This window comes from Aethalodelphis obliquidens, unplaced genomic scaffold (assembly GCF_003676395.1).
Source record: "Aethalodelphis obliquidens isolate GAN/ISIS:26980383/991018 unplaced genomic scaffold, ASM367639v1 scaffold83, whole genome shotgun sequence".
NCBI classification, from domain to species: Eukaryota; Metazoa; Chordata; class Mammalia; order Artiodactyla; family Delphinidae; genus Aethalodelphis; species Aethalodelphis obliquidens.
In genome coordinates this window covers 5,694,448-5,715,906 of record NW_020838027.1, presented here as the reverse complement: position 1 = coordinate 5,715,906, position 21,459 = coordinate 5,694,448, and the positions used below count along the sequence as shown (strand labels likewise).

Sequence of the window (21,459 nt, the reverse complement as noted above, 5' to 3'; positions counted from 1 at the left end):
GAGGCGTAAATCAGTTGATAAATTAGTTGATTAGCTAAAGCAGTGCCTGGCCAGAGCAAGGGCTTAATCAATCTTAATTACTAAGATTCCCTCCCCATGCCCCCCCGGCACTCACCATCACCACGGCAATCCCGATGCCCACGGCGCCGATGATGTGGAATTTGTTTTGGAAGACCTCTTCGATGGCCTCAGGGCAGGACTTGGGGGGGCAAACCAAGACGCAGGTCATACACGGTCCTGCTCCAGGCTCCCCCCTACCCCCCACGGCACCCATCTCATACCCGGAGCGCTGGTGGTCCCAGAGCAAGGGCTGGGGACTGGCTGGTGGATGGAAAGGAGAACCAGGACAGAGATGGGAGGTGGGTCCCCAAAATTTGGGCAAGAAATCAGGGAGGGAAGAGGGATGAGCCCGTGCTTTGGGGTCCATGTCTTACGTGGCCATAGGGTTACCTCCTATTATTCTGAAGTTTGGACATTGGCTCTAGCTCACAACCATGGGCTGCTCACAAGTCTATAAAGCAGGAGTCCAGGCCTGGGAGCATCGCCCACGCACGATGGCTGGAGGGCCCCATTGTTGCAGGGAGCTAGAACACTTTGTTATTTCCCTGGCCTTTGTTTTGCTGCCCTTGAGGAAACAGAGGCCCAGGGCAGGGGAGAAAGGAGATGGCCACCTTGGGTCCTTCCCAGGGGGAAGAGGTGTTTAGGAAGCACTGGGATGCTGTCCTCCCAGATCCAGGGAGCTGAATGCAAGTCCACTTTGGCAGGATTTGCCCAGAGCATCTGGGCCGGGCACAAGGGTCTTGCCCGTAAGCTTACCTTCGTCGTGAGGTTGTCGAGTATGTCCTTTTTGGGGCAGATGTCTGAGATAAATTGTTCTACTCCCCCAGCCAAACCACAGCAGTCCAACTGCAGAGGGAAGGACAGGGATGGGGGTGGGAGAGATAAATAAAGAGGACTGAAATAGAGATGCACACATGTTCTGAAGAAAGGCAAGGAGAAGGGCAGCGTCTTAGCGAAGCCGGTGTACCGCGTAGTGGATGGCTTTCAGCGTCTCCCGCTGGGGCTCGTCCTTGTTTTTCAGCTTGTTGTAGGTGTCCCTGTAAAATTCCTGGACTTCCTTGATCACCTGGGATGCACAGACAAGAGAGGAGCAGAGATGGCTTCTCTATGAACGAACGAACGTCACCTGTTCCGTCTCGTTCACGTGCAGCCACAAGTTCCCGGAGCGGACAAGCCACTGGACTAGGACCTCCCCGCCTCGGGGCCTCCGGGGTCCCCCCTCATCTCCTCCCACGTCCTCTAGGAACCGCTCCAGCCATTTCCCCTTCTTTTTGCACCTTTGGTTGGTCCCTTCAGCCCCACTTGGCTCCTTCCCTTCTACCTAGAAACAAAATGAAATTGCCTCAATCTAAGGAACTAAAAACAAAAAGCCTACTCCTGATTCGGCTAGTTTTTCAGGCTTCCATCTTTTTTCCTTCACTCAGAGACTGGGTGACTTTTGGCAAATTACCAAACCTCTCTGTACATGAGTTTCTGCGTACGTAGAATGGAGATCATAATAGTCCCCACCTCAGAGGTTATGGCGAGGATTTAAAGGTGATATTGCATTAAGCCTGTAGCTATCGTTTTATAATACGAAGGAAGTAGCGTTATGCTTCTGCACCGGGTGCATCCGGGTTTAAGAATGCCTGTAGGGCTTCCCTGGTGGCTCAGTGGTTGGGAGTCTGCCTGCCGATGCAGGGGACACGGGTTCGTGCCCTGGTCCGGGAAGATCCCACATGCCGCGGAGCGGCTGGGCCCTTGAGCCATGGCCACTGAGCCTGCGCGTCCGGAGCCTGTGCTCCGCAACGGGAGAGGCCACAACGGTGAGAGGCCCACGTACCACAAAAAAAAAAAAAAAAAAAGCCAGTATCCAGGGTCTCTCTTCTTTGGCCCCTCCTGCTAAACATGACAAGACAGACCTTCCTGAAACACTGTTCTGATGCAGCCCACCCTGGTCCCCCACTGAGCCCACCCTCAGCTGTGCTCAGACCCTTTCTTTGCCGGGAAGGTCCAGCCTCCACCAGCTTTCCTCCTGAAATCCTCTCTCTCCTTCCGGGTTTAGGTCAACACCCCTCTCTCTCCGTGAAGCCAGAAGAGAGTCCCCTTCCCCACGCCGGCTTTCAAATCCCACGGGGCTTCTGATTATAAATGGCTTCTGAGACACTAGTCAAATGCATGTCTTTCTCCCACACTAGGGGCCACAGCTCCTTGGGGTGGGGACCACCACCCACGCATCTCTGGCCCCCGGCGAGTGGGGTGCAGCCCTTGGCTGGTGGTGGCACGGACTTAGAGATGAGGGGAGGGACCGGGGGTGGGTGTGGTGGGTCCGGGCCAGACGAAGCCACATTTTCCTAAGTCGTGTTCCAGAGAAGTTGAGGGGAGGGCTGCTGAGGTGTGAGGGGCAGACACACTGACCCAACAATACTACCCGAACACCCACTCCGTGCCAGCGCCGTCCAGGGCACCGGAAGCAGTGGTCGGCACTCACTCGCCCAGGGTAGTGTGAACACTCGCATTCCCTTCCCTGGGGAGCTCCCCTCAGAGGCACGTCTGATGGCTGAAGGCCAAAGGCCGAAGCAAGGGACCAGCTGGGACACCCTTCCACCGCCATCACCCCATCCCCTAACTCCCAAGAGACCTTACGGGAAAAACCTACCTCATCCTTGTGGGAGTATCCCCAGATGGCCGCAGCGATTTCAATGGCAAATATCACCAAGAGGAAGCCAAAGAACTGGAAGGAAAAGGGCTGGAGTGAGGCACAGTCCCAGCCGGCCGGCTGGAACGAGCATCTGGGGACCCGGGCTCTGGGGGCGGGAAGGGATGCCTGGAAGGGACGGGAGGGGGTCCACAGAACTACCAGCGCCCTGCCAAGGCCAGGAGGGGAAAGTCGCAGGAGGAGAGAGTGGCACAGACCCCAGAACTGATATTTCTAAGGTGTCAGCGAAGAGTCAGCGATGAAACACCCTCACCTGCTCACAAAAACCAGAGATTTGAGGAAAGAAGGAGGTGAATACAACCCAGAGTTTGAGGAAAATTGTAACAAATTTTGAAACAAGAAGGGGAGGCGAAGGTACCTGTGGATTCAGGGAAAAAAAGCAAACGTGGTCCTCGACAAAGGGAAAAACAAAGTCCTGGCATTTAGTTGCCTAAGGGAAGTGATGAGACAGAGGCTCCAGAAAGGAAGAGGGGCAGCGTGTCATCCCGGGGCCGGGGATGGGGGCAATGAGATGGGCACCCGCTCTGCCCCGTCCCGCCCCCTGGTCTGTGGGATCTCGGGTGGGCACCCTGGGACACCAGGGGCTGTGGGCACAGAGGGGACACTCACCAATCCCAGCATGCACTGGGACTCCTGCACAGCCCCACAGCAGCCCAGGAAACCCACCAGCATCATGAGGGCGCCGGCTCCAATCAGAATGTAAACTCCTGAGGGCACAGGGCAGAGGACAGGACAAGGAGCTGTTAGCGGGGACGAGTAGGTGCTTCCTGATCTCGTTCCCTCTCCGCATCCTTACTGCCCCCGTCAAGGGCACAAGAGGCCCAAACAGCCTCCTCCCACCTGTCTCTCCTCTGGGACCCACCCATCAAGCCCCCATTCCCACCTTACCCTCAGCCCTCCTGGAAGATGCCCACTGCCCCCGCCCTAGGACACAGAACATCCACGGGAGCCCCAGATTCTACTCAGGACGGACCGGTCCAGTCTGCACCCGTCTCCAGCTGGATGGACCCACTCCCGCTAGTTAAATCAGACTCTCCAAACTTGGGCTAACGTCCTGAGGCTCTGACAAACCTCCTGCTGGCCTCTACCTGACACAAGAGGCGAGGAGAGCAAGGCTTCAGCAGGAAGGGGCTGTGCACACGCAGACACCCACGCTCTGGGCGGGCCAGCTCTGCCATATCCCCAGAGGGGATGCCTTCCCGCCCTGCTGCCTGGTGGCAGCCAGGCCTGCACACTTAGCAACGTCCGAGGGCACGAGAACCCTGCTCTAGTGCAAAGAACAGCCTGGGTGTCAGAAGACCCTTGTTCTGGTCCCAACTCTGCTACTAACTGCTGTGTGACCTTGGGTAAGATTACAATTTCCTTATTTCCTTAACAGTAAAATGAGGAGTTGATGGCTAGAAAATTTCAAAAGATCCCTTATAGCACACCAGTGAGATCTTACAGCTGCAATTCAGTTACACCAGGTTGAGTGGAAAGGATCCTCCTTGCTAGAGGGAAGGTGAGTGACAAGGTTTCTAAACACTCAGTTGGGGTGTCCAGTGCAGAAAGGGTGGTGAAGGGCTGTGAGTTCCACAACTCTGGCCTGGGACAGGGGGACACAGTGGGACACAGCCCCGGCCCTAGTCATTCCACACTCCCCCAGGGAATGCCCAGAGGGGCCCATCGTTCAGTTATATTCCTGAGAAACACAGCTGACCTGCAGTGACCACCCCCTTCCCCGGTTCCCTCCGCCAGCCCCCAGAGGCCCCGGGAAAACTGGCAAAGAAGTCCTAGGCCTCCCTGGCATCTGTCCACTGCTGGGAGGGGCCTCCTGTCACACGTCGAGAGCCCCAAATGCCTGGGTTTGAAAGCCGGCTCTGTGACCCTGGGAAGGCCACTTGTCTCTCTGTGTAACTGTCTTCCATCTGCAAACTGGGGACAGGAAAAATGCCCACCGCAAGGATTGCTGTGAGGATTAGGCCATACGCTCCAAACGTCCACAACAAGTGGTAGCTGCTGCTAATCCTTCTAACTTGAATTTAAAAAATTTTAATCTTTTATTAAGGTATAGTTGACGTACAGTCAGCTACTGTCAATCTTCACAGTACGAAGGATGGACGACAGTTGGGAATAATCACGGTTGTGATGCCGAATTTCACAGACGTGCTGCTCCCTCCCTGCTGTCCCCTCGCTGGGAGCAGGGAGACCTCCCTAAAGCAGGCGTGCTTCGCCACAATGCACAACAGGACGCTGCGACGAGAACCCCGGCAGGTGTCACAGTGATTTCACCGTCCCACATCCGTACCCTCCTCCCAGGCCGGAGCTGTGTAGGCAGCAAACCTCGCAGCGGCCCGTGGCTGAGACGCCCGGGCAGCACAGCGAGGGGCGCACACAAGGGAGCGTTTGTCCTCTGCCCGTCCCCTCCCCACATCTGTCGTGATGTCAAGTCACGTGGCCTTGCTGGCAAACCCTGATGAATATGGGTATTGTTCCCGTGCACGCCCGGCCCAGACTGGGCAAGGGGACAAATGCAGCTTGTCTTGGAGTCAAGTCCCATCCTCCTAGGTCGTCCACTCCATGGGGCCACAGGCTGGACTTGGGGAGGCAGGTCCGCCCCGCCCACACAGGGCCACTGCAGGAGAAGGGGCAGCGCTTTCGGGTCTGGGCTCTGACTCGGGGACCCCAGTGAGCGGTAACACGGCCCCCGTTTCTCCCCGTCTCCTCATCTCTCCCCACTGGGGCAAGACAACAAAGGATGAGGTCCCTCCTTTGAGCTCCATCGCAGGGCTGAGTGGGGATGACCACACAGACGCGCTCTCTCTCCGTCCAGATCCCAGCCTGGCCGGGCGGCCCTGGCAGAAGGCAGAGGAGTCAGGGTGGCGGCAACAGAGAGCCATTAAAGGAAAACGCATTTCCCACGCAGAGAGAACCTTCTCCTCATGGGCCTGTCGGTTAATAGTAAATATTCAATCTTGGGCTCAGCAGATGAAGATTTTAGGTCCAAGCGTCTTGGTTTTCAATCTTGCTCGGACAGCTGCTAGATCTGGGGTGTCTTGGCGTCACCCTCTCCATCCAGTGGGGGATGACGATGAGCAATTCCCTGGTGGCTGTTCATGGGGATTTTGGACGGCAGCCGTCAAGCCATAGGGCGGCTCAGCTATGAGGTGCAACCCCAGAAGCCTTCCATCCACTGCAGGCTGAGGGCTGCCGCTTCAAAGGGCCGTCCCGGGCTTCCCCTTGGACAGGCTCCGCCCGGTCTGCACCCCGAGCTTGTGAGCAGGGGCTGGCGGTGATAAATGACAAAGCATTCCCCTTTATAAAACAAGTGGATGTTAGCTTTCAGTCTGACTCATGGAAAAAGTTACGTGTCACGGAGCCTTCTCTGGGATTTTACTGTATTCACTTGCTTAAGGGCTGTTTGTTCTGCTTTCTTCAGGCTGACGTTACAGGCCTACTCCAAAAAAATAAAAAAATAAAAGCTTCTAGTGAAGCAGCAGCATCTGCCGTGTCCTTTACACAAAAGCCTTTTTCCACCTGTTGATTGGGGCTCCCGGCCTGGGGAAGGCAGGGGACACGTCAGCCTCCCGTCATCACCCCCATCCCATCTTGCAAACAGCGCTCCCCACACGTTCGTGTGCAGAACAAACTCCGGCCGGGCCTCTGGCCTCCACTTGCTGAGAACAGTTTACTGTCTCCACGTAAGTCAAGCAGGGGCTCCGAGGAACCCTAGGTCTGCTCCCCGATGGCTCTCTCCCCGTCCCCGTCCAGCCCACTGATGGCTGGACCAAGGACTGAAGAAGGGCTGCTGGGCTGGGACCGAGAAGAAGAAGTTCCCCAATTCGTCTGCAGCCTGGGATTATGGATACTGTTGACGGCCTGAATCTCCAGGGCCCGAACTGGAGAGAAGGCCCATATAAGGCTGTCAGCCGTTCTGGATCCACTAGAGACTGTTCTGAACGTTGCCAAGTTTCTTCCCTCGCTTCTCTGCCTGATTATGCATTCGTTCTCTACCTTGAAAGCTGTGGCCCCGCTGGAGAAAAGACACCCCTGGGTCCCTCAGGTTTCCTGAAGGGTCAGCTGCACGGCCAGGCTGGCCTGTGGCTTGCCCTGCAGATGGTCTGTACCCAAGTGCAAGGGACGGTCACCCATGATGTCAGGAAGAGCAGCCGGGACGGAGCTGGCACCCTCTGCTGGAAGAGGGGTTGTGGGTCAATGCAAAGGCTGATGTCACAGCCCGAGGGGGAAGGGGACACAGAGGACGAAGCTTCCTTGGCCCTTTGCCCGGCTGTGACAATTATTCAGTTGCCCAAAGCACTCAGCGAAGCGTGGGGCCCAGCCAGGCCCAAGTGGTCAGTCGCTGACTGTGTTCTATGTGATGTCACTTGCATCACCCTCCAAGCCCTGGGCTTCTGCCAGCAGAATGAAGTCTTCAAAGCCGAGCCCTTTCCCAGGAAGGGGGTCCAGTGCAGAGGGTTTGTATCTGTCTATGAGAGCTCAGGGGGCAGTGGCCACTTGTCCCTCAGTAGGGGTTTTGCTGTGTCTCTTTGGGATGTGCCTTTGGACCAGCTCCTGGCCACCTCAGGTAGGACCACGGGCCATCAGAAGGACGCCGCAATGACCAGGGGACCTGAGTCCTGGGAGATTCCTGGAGGCAGGCCTGGCCCCTCTGGCTGTATGCTTGTCACTCTCCTGCCACCTGCCTGACTTTCCTACCTGTCACCTGCTGGGCTGCTGGTGCCGGGGGCCTGTCTCCCCCAACCACAATTGGGGCAAAGTCAAAAGGCCTAGGGAGGGACTTCCCTGGCGGTCCAGCCAGTGGTTGGCACTCCATGCTTTCACTGCTGAGGGCCCAGGTTCAATCCCTGGTCGGGGAACTAAGATCCCATAAGCCACGAGGCCAAAAAAATAAAAAATAAAAAAGAGTGGATATATGTATAACTGACTCACTTTGCTGTACACCTGAAACTAACACAACATTGTAAATCAACTATACCCCAATAAAAAAAAAAATACACAGAATGAGCCAGAGTCCTAGATAACAAAACAGAAACTGGTCGTTGGAAGCGACCAGAGGTATGGAGTCAGGCACCCGCAGAGCATGGGGAGGCCGGGGACTCGTTCTAGGACAATGCCACCTGCTTGCACACGCCTGCTCCCAGATCTGCTCTCCCTGTGGAGGGTCCCCAGCTCCTTGTTGTGACGTGACGTGGAGAGCTCAAGGCCTGTCCTCAGCCCCTGACCCTACCCTGCAGTCCCACTGCCCCAGCTCACAGAGTGGCATTCCAGGCCTGGCGAGGCTGCCAAAAACCTCACAAAAGAATGCTGTAGCTAAAACAAGTCAGGGCCCTATGGAAACCTGCTCCCTAAAAACTCTGTGTGTGTAGTTTTCAATGCACTTTTTTTTTTTTTAACTTTATTTATTTATTTCTGGCTGCATTGGGTCTTTGTTGCTGCGCACAGGTTTTCTCTAGTTGCGGCGAGGGCTACTTTCTCTAGTTGCGGCGGGGGCTACTCTTCGTTGCGGTGCGCGGGCTTCTCATTGCGGTGGCTTCTCTTGTTGCGGAGCACAGGGTCTAGGCGCGCGGGCTAGTTGTGGCATGTGGCTCAGTAGTTGTGGCTCACGGGCTTAGTTGCTCCGTAGCATGTGGGATCTTCCCAGACCAGGGCTCGAACCCGTGTCCCCTGCATTGGCATGTGGATTCTTAACCACTGCGCCACCAGGGAAGAGCGTGTGTGTGTAGTTTTTAAAAAAAGTATGCTGTGCTTTTCTTTCCCTTACTTTCTTTCTGACAATTGGGAGACATTCCCTAAAAAACCTCAACTAACAGCACCACCAAAAAGAGATGAAGGCAGGGAAACCATCCCCAGACCCAGGTGCCTGCGGGGCCACCAGCTGGAGGCTGGCCCTGGGAGGCGGGAGGGGGTCATGCACCACTGGCCACCGCGTTCTTCCTGAAGGTCTGGGTGATAACGCTCTTCAGACTGTTTGCTCCGTCTTTTTTTAAAAATAACTTCTTTGGTGGGTGGAAAGGAAATGACCAAACTTACACTTTGAGCCTGATGACATGACAGCATCCTCCTAAAAATAGGGGGCCGCTTTTGTTTTTTGCAAATGAAGTGGTTCCTATCCCCCAACCAGGCGAGGGGAGAGCCGAGAGGATCTGTGAGCTGACTCAGAAACCAGGGAACTGCCTCAGACAGGCCCCGGCCCTCCCACTCCTGTTAGAGATGCTTACACGGCAATATGCTGGTGAAAGGGACAGAACGATGCTAGAAGAAGATGCTGTGTGCAGAAAGAAACCTGCTAAATCTATTTATCTTCAAACTGGAAGCCTTTGCCCTAAAACAAAATCACTTTAGAAAACAGATAAGACTTAACATGCATGGCCTGTGTCCCAGCGCAGGGGTCTGAGGGGCTGGTGTCTCTTCTAGTCTCTCGTATTAATCTGAATGTTATCCAGGAGGCAGGTCCTCTGGGTCTCTGAGCCCCTATCTGAACCGTGGGGGAGATGCTCCCTCTCCTTCCCCTGGCTCTGTGGGTCCCCAGGACAGAGTTTTTTAAATTAAAGAAATGAACCAGGCTTCTTAGACATAAAATTCAGAGAGAAGTTCAGAGACAAGAACAGAGGTTCTGAAACCCTCCAGGGTGGCAGCGGCTTTGGTGGAGCTAACTTCACATCAGAGAATGGTCCCAATGCCAGGCTCGGTCAGCTTGGAAAAAGACACCACATCAGTTAAATGCAAATGCGTGGGCACAACTACACAAAAGCCCAGCTGGAAAAGGACCCGACTGGCAATGCAGCTGGAGCAAAAGTCCTCCCCAGCCCAAGTCCTTGGATCAACGTGGACTCTCCACAGCTGGAGGGAACAGCAAGGTCCCCCACTCACCTGTGTAGAAGCTGGAGTTATTATTATTCTCTTGCTCGAAGATGCTCTTGGTCTGCGAGTCGAATCGGAGCCATAGTCCGATGGCAAGGACCGCGATCCCGGCAAGCTGCAAGACACACGGGACATTGGCAATGAGCCCGGATGTCAGGAACAGCGCGGTGCCCTAGCTCAGGTGAGCTGCCCTTGGCCTCTGCCCCTCGCCAGGCACCTGGAAGTAGCAGCAGCCAGGTGGGGGTGGGAGCAGGGGATCGAGCCATTTGCTAAAAATACCAGCCAGTTGGGAATAAACAATTATCTACCAGCAGTACGGGGATGGATACCTCGTGGACAACAGAATATTATACAGCCGTGAAAATGAACCAGTCACAGTTTGTGCAATACTATGAGTGCATCTCACGATGTTAATCAGAAGAAGCAAAAAGCACCAGACACGTACAATACAATTCCATACAGTTAGAAACTCTTGTTTAGGAGGGCATGTATATCATAACAGAAAAAGAAGGAAGTGATGATCATAAAGTCGAGCGAGTGGTGGCCTGTAGGGAGGGCAGGGTTTCTGAGGAGGGAACAGCGCGGGGCGGGGGTGGGGGGGTGGGGAGGAGGGTCTAGGGCACTGGCGATATTCTAGCTTTGACTTGGGTGGTAGTGGCCCAGATATTCACTTCATAATTATCCTTCACACTGTTTGTGTTTTCTGCACTCCTCCGTATATATACCAGACAATAAAAAAAAAGAAAAACCATCGCCCAACGCGTAGGTACCTCCCTGGGCTGTGAGGGCAGCTGTGATTCCGGACTAAACCGTGCTGCTCAGTGAAACCTACCCACAGCTGGCGCCTCTCTCTTCACACAGGGAAGCCTAATAAGCTGACCCACCCGACTCCAGGCTTAGGTGGACATTTACTTACGGGTGATCCTTGTAAACATTAGACAAGAAATCTCCAGAGGATTGTCCGATCCTATAATTTAGTGAAAATCCCATTTCATAGGTGGGCAAGTTGAGATACTGGACCCTAAAGGGCAGACTCTCCCAGTAAGGAAAGACTGAGGCATCAATCCTGGCCCGTCAGGCACTGCTGAACTTGATGCCAGGGAGGAGGCCCCCTGCCAAGCCCGGCCAGGCCAGCTGAGCTCCCCTCCCCACTGCTGCTGGCCTGTACCAGGGCTTGCTGGGGTGACTCACAGGCTGTGGGTGGTGGCCGGCTGGATGAGGGTGTGTGGGCTCAGGGCCAGTGCCCAGCCCCAGGTTTCGCTGGCCCACCCTCCTCAACAGAGGCACCCTGTGTCAGAACCCTCCTCCTCAGGGAGCTGGGTTCTTTGCCCCAAGGGCCAGGGCAGCCTGCAGTATAGACAGGCCTCTTCTCTGTCTCTGCTTCTCTCCTTTTCCCATGACTTTGCAGCGGGTTTGGACGTGCTGGGTGGAGAGTGGAGACAGCAGCAGTGGGAGGGGCGACCCAAGACTTCACACTGCAGTAGAGTTAAAACCTTGTCTACAGGGAATTCCCTGGCGGTCCAGTGATTAGGACTCTGTGCTTCCACTGCAGGGAGGGCCCAGGTTCAATCCTGGTCGGGGAACTAAGATCCCGCATGCTGCCTGGCGGGGCCAAAAAAAACCCAAAACCTTCGTCTACTCCCGTAGAGGTGTCCACAGTGAGGGTCTGGAATTCCTTAGAGTTCTATCGCTTCAGTTCTCCCATCTGGCGAACAGGCGTGGTGAGCTCGGATGCTCTGGTTCAGTCTGGGTTCTCCTGACTCTCAGGACCTCTTAGAACAAGGGCCCAGCTGGGAACTCTCGGTGCACTGGGGACTAAGACCCAAGACCCTGGTCTAGCTCCCCTGGGGTCTTGGAGAGTTATAAGAAAGGAGGTAGCAGTTCCCCCTTCTCCACCCCCAACACAAGCAGGCCCAATCAGATTCCTGGAGAATGGAAGACGGAGGCCATTGGCCTCTTTGGGAATGTGAAAGCATTAGCCTGAAAAGCCTGGAGACTGGAGCTTCACATGCACTTGCAGGTAGTCCTAGACTGTGGTTAGCACTGAGCCACAAGCCCTGGCCTCAGTCTCCCCTCTCGCCCTTATCTTGGCGGGGCTGTCGCTGAGAGCACCTGGGCCTGAGAAAGCCGTGTCCTTTCACGCACGTCCTTTCTGCTCTAGGCTGCCTGCACATATCCAAGGCTTATCCTCCAGTCATTCTCCCTGTGGATAAAGTTACTCATCCACCCCTTACTCTGCTGGAAAAATTCTTAAACGAGTCACCACAAAAGGAACAAAAACAATCCCATCCGAAAGAACGAAACTACAAAAGATGATGACAGCTCCACTCTGCCCAGAAGCTTGTCAGGTCAGGAGCTGGGTCTCTTTGGGAGTGATCCCATGCACAGGTAACAGCACCCAAACGAAACTTCCAGTTTTAGTCTTGAGGATCCTGAGCCAGTCGTTTACCTTTGACCTGGCCCACACGCACAGGTGGCAAGAAGAACACTGTGTGGAGGACAGTGTCCCAGAAGGTCACCCCGGCCAAGGACAAGGCCAGATACAGGAGAGGAGTCCAGGGTCCTGCCACATCTGGACACCATCCCAGACCTAACATCAGGAGGAAGGAAAAGTGGCTGGCTCTGCAGAAGTGGAAAAAGCATGGGACTTCCCTGGCGGTCCAGTGGTTAAGACTCTGCGCTACCACGGCAGGGGGCGCAGGTTTGATCCCTGGTTGGGGAACCCACATGCCAGGTGGTGCGGCCAAAAAAAAAAGAAGTGGAAAAAGCAGGAATAGATCTCAGTTTCTTATGCCTAAAAACTCACCATGAGTGGGAGGAAGGTTCAAGAAAACCCAGGAGGAAGGGAGGACAGGGGCGGGACTGGGAGGCTCGGTTCACCAAAATCACAGAGAAATGAGCACTGCTGCCCGTTTTGTTTGAATTACTGAGTTAACTGGCCTGAAGGGATGCTGCCCCGTTTTCTGTCACGCTATTGGAGAAACCGCTTCAGTTGGCTGGAGGTCACAGGGCCACGATACCACTTCACAGTGGCCTTCCCGGGTGTGCAGGCAGTGCTATCCGGGGAGCTCAGAGCACTTCCCAGGAGGGCACACTTTTCGGTGTGCACAAAGGGGTCCCCCAGCCCCCCACCTGGCTCTCGTCCCCAGCTACTTGAGTCCTAGGAGAAACCAAACAGGAATGACCAGAACCACCAAAAAGAGCTTCAACCTTTAAAAAGGGTGCCACTGCAATGTTCACAGCAGCACTATTCACAATAGCCAAGACATGGAAGCAACCCAAGTGTCCATCGACAGAGGAATGGATAAAGAAGATGTGGCACACATACACAGAGGAATATTACTCAGCCATAAAAAAGAACGAAATAATGCCATTTGCACCAACATGGATGAACCCAGAGATGCTCATACTGAGTGAAGTAAGAAAGAGAAAGACAAATACCATATGATATCACTTATATGTGGAATCTAAAATAGGACACAAATGAACTTATTTACGAAACACAAACAGACACAGACATAGAAAACCAAAGGGGAAAGGGGATGGGGGAGGGATAAACTAGCAGTTTGGAACTAGTAGATACAAACTACTATATATAAAATAGATAAATGACAAGGTCCTACTGTATAGAACAGGGAACTATATTCAATATCCTGTAATAAACCATGATGGAAAAGAATATGAAAAAGAATATCTATATATGTATAACTGAACCACTTCGCTGTACACCAGAAACTAACACAACACCGTAAATCAACTAGACTTCCATTAACAAGGGTGTCAGCAACTTACTGAGGGGCTCCACAGAATAAGGAAATAGGGGTCTGTGGGACCAAGAAGCTGACCGTTCCCTCCAGGGTTAATGAACAGTACGTGGCAGGAATGTCAGCTGCACAGGGGCCACGGCTGCAGCCCGCCTCTTACCCATCATGGCAGGACTAGAGTGCGCAGGCCGAGGATGCTCAGACAATTCCCTGCTCAGGGCGTCCCTGAAAGAGGGCAGCGACCTGCCCACCATCACCAACCGGTCTGGTGGGGACAGAAGCAGAAGGTACAGCCCCTCCACTCCCAGCTCCAGGCTCTGCCCAGTCGGCCTGGTTACCGCCTTCCAACAAAAGCCAAAGGGACGCATTCCGCCTTCAGGCCAGAAAAGGTCTCACCCATTTGATATCTCAGGGAAAAAGGACAGTTTTCTCCATCGTTTTATTGGAGATTTATTTCCTCACACACGCTCAGTTTCTTCTTAGAAGATGGGCCAGGAGAAAAACACGAGACAAAACCTAACCTGCGGACATTCTACAAAATACTTAACCAGAATGTCTCAAAACTGTCAGGATCATGAAAAATGAGGACAGAAACTGTCACAGGCCAGAGGTGACGGAGGAGACAGGACACGCGTCATGTGGTATTGTGGGTGGGATCCTGGAACAGAAAGGGGACTGGGCTGGAAAACCAAGTGAAATCCGAGTAAGTCTAGCTTAGTTAAGAGTAACGTACCAATGCTGGTTTCTGAGCTGTGACAAATGTGCCCCGGGAATATAAACTGTGAACAAGAAGGGAGACGGGGAGGAGTACAAGGGGACTCTCTGTAGTATCTCTGCAACTTTTCTGTACCTCTAAAGCTGTTCTAAAACTCTGTGTGTGTGCGTGTATGTGTGTAGTGTGTGTGTGTGTGTGTGTGTGTGTGTGTGTGTGTGTGGTGGGGCCTCTCCTTCAAAGCTTCCTGTCTCCTTCAAGAACCAGCTCCATTGGGCTTCCCTGGTGGTGCAGTGGTTGAGAGTCCGCCTGCTGATGCAGGGGACACGGGTACGTGCCCCGGTCTGGGAAGATCCCACGTGCCGCGGAGCGACTGGGCCTGTGAGCTGTGGCCGCTGAGCCTGCGCGTCCGGAGCCTGTGCTCTGCAACGGGAGAGGCCACAACAGTGAGAGCCCTGCGTATCGCAAAAAAAAAAAAAAAAAGAACCTGCTCCATTAATCCACCTCTTTCCTGCCTCTGTTGTCTGTCTCGGCTACTGTTTCACTTTTTAAAAAAAATTTAATTTAATTTATTTTTTATACAGCAGGTTCTTATTAGTTACCTATTTTATACATATTAGTGTATATACGTCAATCCCAATCTCCCAATTCATCCCACCACCCCACCACTTCCCCCCCTTGGTGTCCATATGTTTGTTCTCTACAGCTGTGTCTCTATTGCTGCCCTGTAAACCGGTTCATCTGTACCATTTTTCTCGGCTCCACATATATGCATTAATATACGATATTTGTTTTTCTCTTTTTGACTGACTTCTGCCAACACACATGGGCAGGTCTGTCTATCCTAAAAAAACCCCAGAAAACAAACCGTCTCCTCCTCCAGCTGCACTGCTCCTCCTGGCTGCTCTGCGCTTTAAACCCCGAACCTGTAGCTAAACCACCTCCAAGTCCTCACTCAGCAAGGAGTCCCTGTGGGGCCCCCTGCCCTTCATGTAGCACAGTGGCCATTCCTCTGAAAGGCTCAGACGGCTTGGGCTGTCACCGAGTGTTAAGGCTTCTACTCCATCCTTGTACTTCTGGATCTCTAAGCAGTAACAACATTGAACCCTGCTTCCTTCTCCCCTGCTCCTTAGATGGAATCCCTCAAAGTTTCCCAAATAAGTCTCGTAAATCGCGCCTCAGCTGGAGGGAGCCCCTCCTCCTGGAAGGCTGTCCCGACCACCTAGGCCAGCTGCTTCCCCACCAAGACGTCCTCAGCTTCCTCCCCGCTCCGCACTGGTCCTCCCCAGCATCCTCGCTCCCTCCCTTCCTGTTTACACTCTCCTGGAGGGCAGGATGAGTTCTCGGTCATTTCAGTAGCTCCCCTGCACCCCATCCATACTTGGGACCAAACAGTCATTAGTAAATCATTATTCAATAAGTGAAGGATGACTTCAATGAAAGAGAAGCTCTGAAGCCCATCAGAATTTCCTCTCCTGGGTCCTCTCACCTTGGACAAGCCTTCTTTCCCACCGGCTTGTCATCCAGACCCACCTTCCAACATCTCCCAACAAGGGTCAGAAACTACAAAGAACAACTACTTGCCCAGAATAAATACTGAGAAAGAGCCATGAGGGTATGTGATGAATGTCACAGTGAGATTTAGGGGCACGTCCACATCAAGTCTTTTGGAAAATGAGGGTTTATAAAAAGTCCATGCCCTGCTGTGCTCACCGCCCACCGAAGTCCAGTTAGACACTCCAATCCTTTTTTTTTAATGCATTCATTTTTTATTTAATAATACTTTATTAAAGATGACTAGATATAATTAAATAAAATAAACCTTTAACCTACATAGCTTTGGATATCATTATACTTTTAACAGCAATATTCAAGTGGTGACGGGTGTTTAATTCTTTCACTCTAAAATATATGTGACCAGACTCCCCTGGTGGTCCAGTGGCTAAAACTCTGTGATTCCAATGCCCGGGGGCCTGGGTTCGATCCCTGGTAGGGCACTAGGTCCCACATGCCGCAAGTAAAGATCCCCATGCCGCAAGTAAAGATCCCGCGTGCCACAACTAAGACCCCACGAAGCCAAATAAGTAAATATTAAAAAAAATATATATATATATGTGACGTTTTAGATGTCTGGTGATAGGTGTCGAATTCATCACTCTAGAATATCTGTGAATTTATGATTTTGAAGTTTTTCTGGATGACAGATGTTTCAGAATTGGGTGAAAGTCTCAGAAAAAGTCTGAAAAGCATCGCTATAATTTTCCATACAACCTCTAGAGTTCACAGACACTCTGAAACCATTCATAAAACCTGGAGGGTATGGATTCCACATTGTGAGTACTTGGATAGACCCTCCAAGCCTTGAGGATCACACAGGTAATCCAGTCACCTGGGGCGGGATGCCAGCTTCAGGAGGCGTGAAAGCCCAGCCCCACCCCGGGCGGGCCCAGCTTCCTGTCCTGTCCTCTCCTCTCCCCTGGCTGAAAGCACAACACGCCCAAGGCTCCCTCCCACGCAGAGATGAGGATTTCAGTGAGTCACACCAGACCCATAGGGACAGGCCTAGAAATCTTACACTACAACACACAGCCGGGGTTAAAGGAAAGGCCTCCAAGTCCAAGGGGCGAATTGAAAACAAATCCTAAGTGCAGTGTTGCTTAGGGGCACCTGAATTCTCTGGACCCCCTGCCGAGTTTGCAAAGCCAATTCCAGCTGGAGCCAGAGGAATGGCGGCCGTACCAGCCGAAACGCCTGAAGCAAGCGTGCAGAAAGGTGGGAGGTAACGAGGTGACACAGAGGAAAAGGGCAACCGGCTGACTGCAGAGGTTTCAGTGTGTCTGTGTGCGCGTATGTGTCACCTTGCATCCCATCCCTCAGGTGGAAGGAACCATGTCTCCCCGTGGGGGAAACCCCACTGCAAAGAAAAATCCTCCCAAGGCAAACACATTGGGTGGTCTCGGCTTGGGCCTCTTTCCTCTCGGTCCCCTCTGTCTTCTGTAATAGGACCTGACGGGTCACACATGTTTTAAAAGGACGAAATACTCATGGACACTTTCTCCGTCCAGTCGTCTTGGCCCAGGAAGTGCAGGGCAGATCATCTCCACATGCAGTTTCCTTTGAGGCTGACTGCAGTGGTCCCATCTGCCACTTTGGAAGCGGCTAGAGGTGGGCGGTGGTGACAGGAGGGGGTCGGGGGAGAAGGCAGTGCTTTCTTTCCTATGTCCCATCGTCCTTCTGTGAAGCCTTGGCTATTTGGTGACTTTGGTCAAAGGGATGCAGCAGACATTTTAGTAAGGGACAGGTGGCATGACAGAACAGTGGGCAAGAAGCAGGGGGCCCTAGCTCTGGCCCTGTCACTTGCACACCGGAGCCAGCCACGGGGTGATGTGAGAATCACCTGGCAGAGTTCTAAACACGTATCCGCCGCCACTCCATCCCGGGGCACGCGAGCGCTCCCAGGAGAACGCACATCTGCTGAGAGTAGCTGCACGTGTGGACAGTGGCGTGGCCTCTGGGGCTAATTCCAGCGCTGCCGCCTGGGAGCTGTGTGACACTAAGTACTCTCCGTAGCTTCTCTGAACCTCAGAGTTCCCATTTGTAAAAAAAGAGTTTGATACTTTCCTGCCTTTGACCCAGGAGGTTGAAGGGGAAGATTAAACGTGTAAAACACTCTGACGACCGTGAGTGCTAGAGACAGCCAGATTCTGTGGGGAATGTAATGATGACAACGATAATAATAAACCTTGCGAACGACACGAAGACAAAAGTGAGGATATTCACGGCTCTTGGCGGCCTCAGCTGTGTGTCCTCCTCTGATCTGAGGAGGCGGCTGGGTGGGCACAGGGCGACTGAGGACAGTGGGGGTCTGTCTTCTGTGGGTCTGTGTGAGTGCGGTGTGCTGGGGGAGATGCCTCCAGATCTCCGCTAGGACCAGCCGGGATGGGGGGAGAGAAGTGGGACGGGGAGGGTAAGGGACACGGCTGGCCGAGAGTGGAGGCCTCTGTCCTTCCTGGATTCCCAGGCTGCTTCCGTGAGTGAATTCAGGCTGCAGGAAGCAGTTATTGAAGGAGCAGATCACAGAGAGGGAGGGGATTTGACCTCTTTACTTCCTTCCTTCGGTAAGATCCGTATCAGCCCTGGATTTTTTTGTTAACATACTGGGCTTGGGAGACCTCAGCTTAGCTGCCCCTGGCCACCCAGGCAGTCACAGCGGCTGAACCCTGAGGATGTAAGCTGCCTCACCACTCACGCCTGATGCAGCCTCGAGAGTGCAGATAAGGGCCTCTGTGTTCACATGGCCTTTAGAAACAAGTCGGGCCACCTAGACCTGTGGGCTCCAGCCTCACCCATCTCCATGGCAACCCTGGCTCAGCACAGAGTGCCAAGCCTGATGGGCTGATTCACTGTCAGGAGCCTGGGCCGGGCACTGCTGGCAAGAGCAGACAGGAGCTGGCTCCCCAACGCCTCTCTCACCCTCTCCCGGCACCCTCCTCCCCGAGCTGCTGTCTCTGGAAGGATGAAGCACTTGGGCAGGAGCAGAGGTCTTGGAGTCCTGCCCTCTCCAGGCCCGCCGCACAGGATAACAACAGCTAAAACCAAACTCCACGCTGATCAGAAAAAAACTGCCATGGCTTGCTTTCCTTAAGGATCACAAGTAAACTGGTAGGACTTCCCTGGTGGCGCAGTGGTTAAGACTCCGCGCTCCCAATGCAGGGGGCCGACGGGGGCTTCGATCCATGGTCAGGGAACTAGATCCCCCATGCATACCACAACTAAGGAGCCCGCCTGCAGCAACTAAGGAGCTGCCTGCCACAACTAAGGAGCCCACGTGCCGCAACTAAGGAGCCGGCAAACCGCAACTAAGGACCTTGCAAGCCACAATTAAGGAGCCCACCTGCTGCAACCAAATAAATAAATAAATAAAATTAAATAAATATTAAAAAAAAAAGTAAACTGTTCGTTCATGGCAGAACTGAAAGATGCCAACCAGGGCATATTACTAACGTTAGTTTTATTAGAGATGAACAGAAAAGCCCCAGAGATCACAGTCCTGAAGAACAACTGTCCCCCACCTTCCCCGTGAGTATGATCATTTTGGGGGCCATCTCATCCCCTTGGGGCTTCTTCTGAGCTGCACATCTACAGAAGCCTGTATCCTCAAAGGCCACTGGGAGATTTTTTTCCACGCCAGTGGTTCTCAACACGTGGTCCCCAGACCAGCTGTAGTGGCAGCAGCATCAGCTGGGAACTTGTCAGACGTGCAAACTTGTTGTCCCCGTCCTGGACTTATTCGATTAGAAACCCAAGTGAGGTGAGGCCCAGTGATCTGTGTTGTTGTTGTTTTTTTGGCCGCGCTGCGTGGCATGTGGGATCCTAGTTCTCCGACCAGGGATCAAACCCGAGCCCACTGCAGTGGAAGCATGGAGTCCTAACCACTGGACTGCCAGGGAAGTCCCAGCAATCTATGTTCTAACAAGCGCCCCCAGATGATTCTGCTGCCCACTCAGGTTTCAGAACCACTGCTCTAAGGCTTTCATTTAAACACTGAACAATTGGAGGAATGGAAAAGCTCTTTCTGGGGGTTCTGAACCCAGAGACCAGCTTTTGAAACGCCAGTGCCAAAGGGCACGAAGCTACGGAGCGGGGATGTGAGCCTCCCCTGGGCGCAGGGCTCCTGCTGGCACTGGAAAGCCAGGGAGGGGGACTGGGGCTGAGGACCACCTTGGCTGCTGAATGGTGACAGATAAGGGGGAGGATACAGGACACGTTAAGCAGGAAGGAAGCAAGAGGTAAGAAAGACAGATACTGGCTAGACAACGCCCTCTTGAACCCACTGAGCGGGGAAGTCACAGTAAATGCTCAAGTCGGAACCTGCATTTGGCTTCTCCACATGCCTCCAGCCACAGACTCACCTGGTGAACCCTCCTCCCCCAGACGCCAAAATGACTCGGGCAGCCCCTGCAGCAGGGCGCTCTTGGCAAAAACTTCCCCAATTTCTGCAGCCTACGTTCTCCCCAGGACAGGCTGCCGCTGTGTATGGAAGTGGACTCTTTCTCAAATCACCCCAAATTCTAGGAAAACATTAAAAAAAAAAAAGAACACCTGCAGAGGCTGATGGTCAACGACCTTGTAGGTTTATCTGGAGTTACTGTTGATTTGACTGTGCCAGGCTTTTGTCCATTAGTAACTCCTCCAGAGGCTAGGGAAAGGAAAATAAATAATATAATAACAGTAGCAGTCACTCCTCATGAGCACTCACTCGTGTCCTCCATCGCAGGAGGTGATTTAAGTATATTATCTCATTTAATCCGCTCGTCACACTTATTTTATAGGTGAAACAGAGAGGTTAAGCAACTCGCTCAAAAAGACACAGCCAGCAAGAGGCAGAGCTGACTCTGAACCAGATCCATGCAGCCAGCAGCTCAGAGCCACACTCTTCCCAACACTGTGATCCCTCCCTGCCAGCTGGTGAACTGGAAGAATGGGAACCCCCAAGAAATTTTCTGTAGGGGACAAGAGTCTGGTCTGGACACCGTGAATTTGGCAGGATGCTCTGACCTAAACCTTATCCTGCCTGGTGGCTAGACGAGTCCAATTTAGGGCATCAATGCCAGCCAAGGCCAGGGCCAAGGAAGGGAACGACCACGGACTCATCCTTTGGGTCCGTTCTCCCCCTCCCCCCACCCCCTCTGGTGAGCATGGGACAGGTGGTGGCCTCAAGCCTACCCTCAGAGGGTCCCAGGGGAAATGAACCCTTCAGGGCCACTTCTATCTTCCTTTCTTTGCTTCCCAAGGTGTCCACACAGAAGCAATGGTGCCTTTGGCTCTGTCCCCTCTGGGACCTGGCTTCAAGGTGTCAAAAAGTTCTCCATAAGAGGAATCCAGCCCTTTTGGGAAGCAGAAGGTGAGTGTTGAAGGAGAGGTGCCAAGGCCGCCCCTCTTGGGCAGATTCCACAAGAGAGGTCCCTGTCAACTGGGTACGCTTATGGGCCACTCCAAGCAAAGCCCCAAACTGGTCGCTCCCTCCCTCACCTTTCCCAAACCAGGGGAATCTCTGAAATGGGCGTTTTGTAGACAGATGAAAAGATAAGTCGTCTGTTTCACCTTCTGAAAGAGAGGAAGCCTAGCGGTAAAATGTCAGCTTTGAGCAATGCCCTCAGTGATGCGGCTTCGCAGAGCTGAAGCAATAAGATGGGGACGAATATGAGTGCTTAGGACAACTTCAGCCTCTGAAAAATTCTAAGGAGGGGCAGCTCCTTACGTAATACTAACTAAACAACAGTTGCAGAAGCTGACAGCTGAGCTCTTGCTATGAGCAGGTACCATGATAATAACTTGACCCTAAGGAGAGTCACCAACAGGCC

The 21,459-nt window shown here is 53.3% G+C and overlaps 1 protein-coding gene across 1 annotated transcript in view; it reads right to left on the bottom strand.

The window, feature by feature from the left end:
* The window catches only part of CD9 (CD9 molecule), a 35,596-nt gene that overhangs the window by 1,599 nt on the left and 12,538 nt on the right, over positions 1–21,459 (bottom strand). The window contains exons 2-7 of the mRNA XM_027093354.1: positions 9,629–9,734; positions 3,368–3,465; positions 2,699–2,773; positions 1,028–1,126; positions 817–906; positions 116–199 (exon numbers count right to left, since the gene is read on the bottom strand). Coding sequence (XP_026949155.1) covers positions 116–199; positions 817–906; positions 1,028–1,126; positions 2,699–2,773; positions 3,368–3,465; positions 9,629–9,734 — 552 coding nt within the window. The remainder of the gene's footprint in view (positions 1–115; positions 200–816; positions 907–1,027; positions 1,127–2,698; positions 2,774–3,367; positions 3,466–9,628; positions 9,735–21,459) is intronic.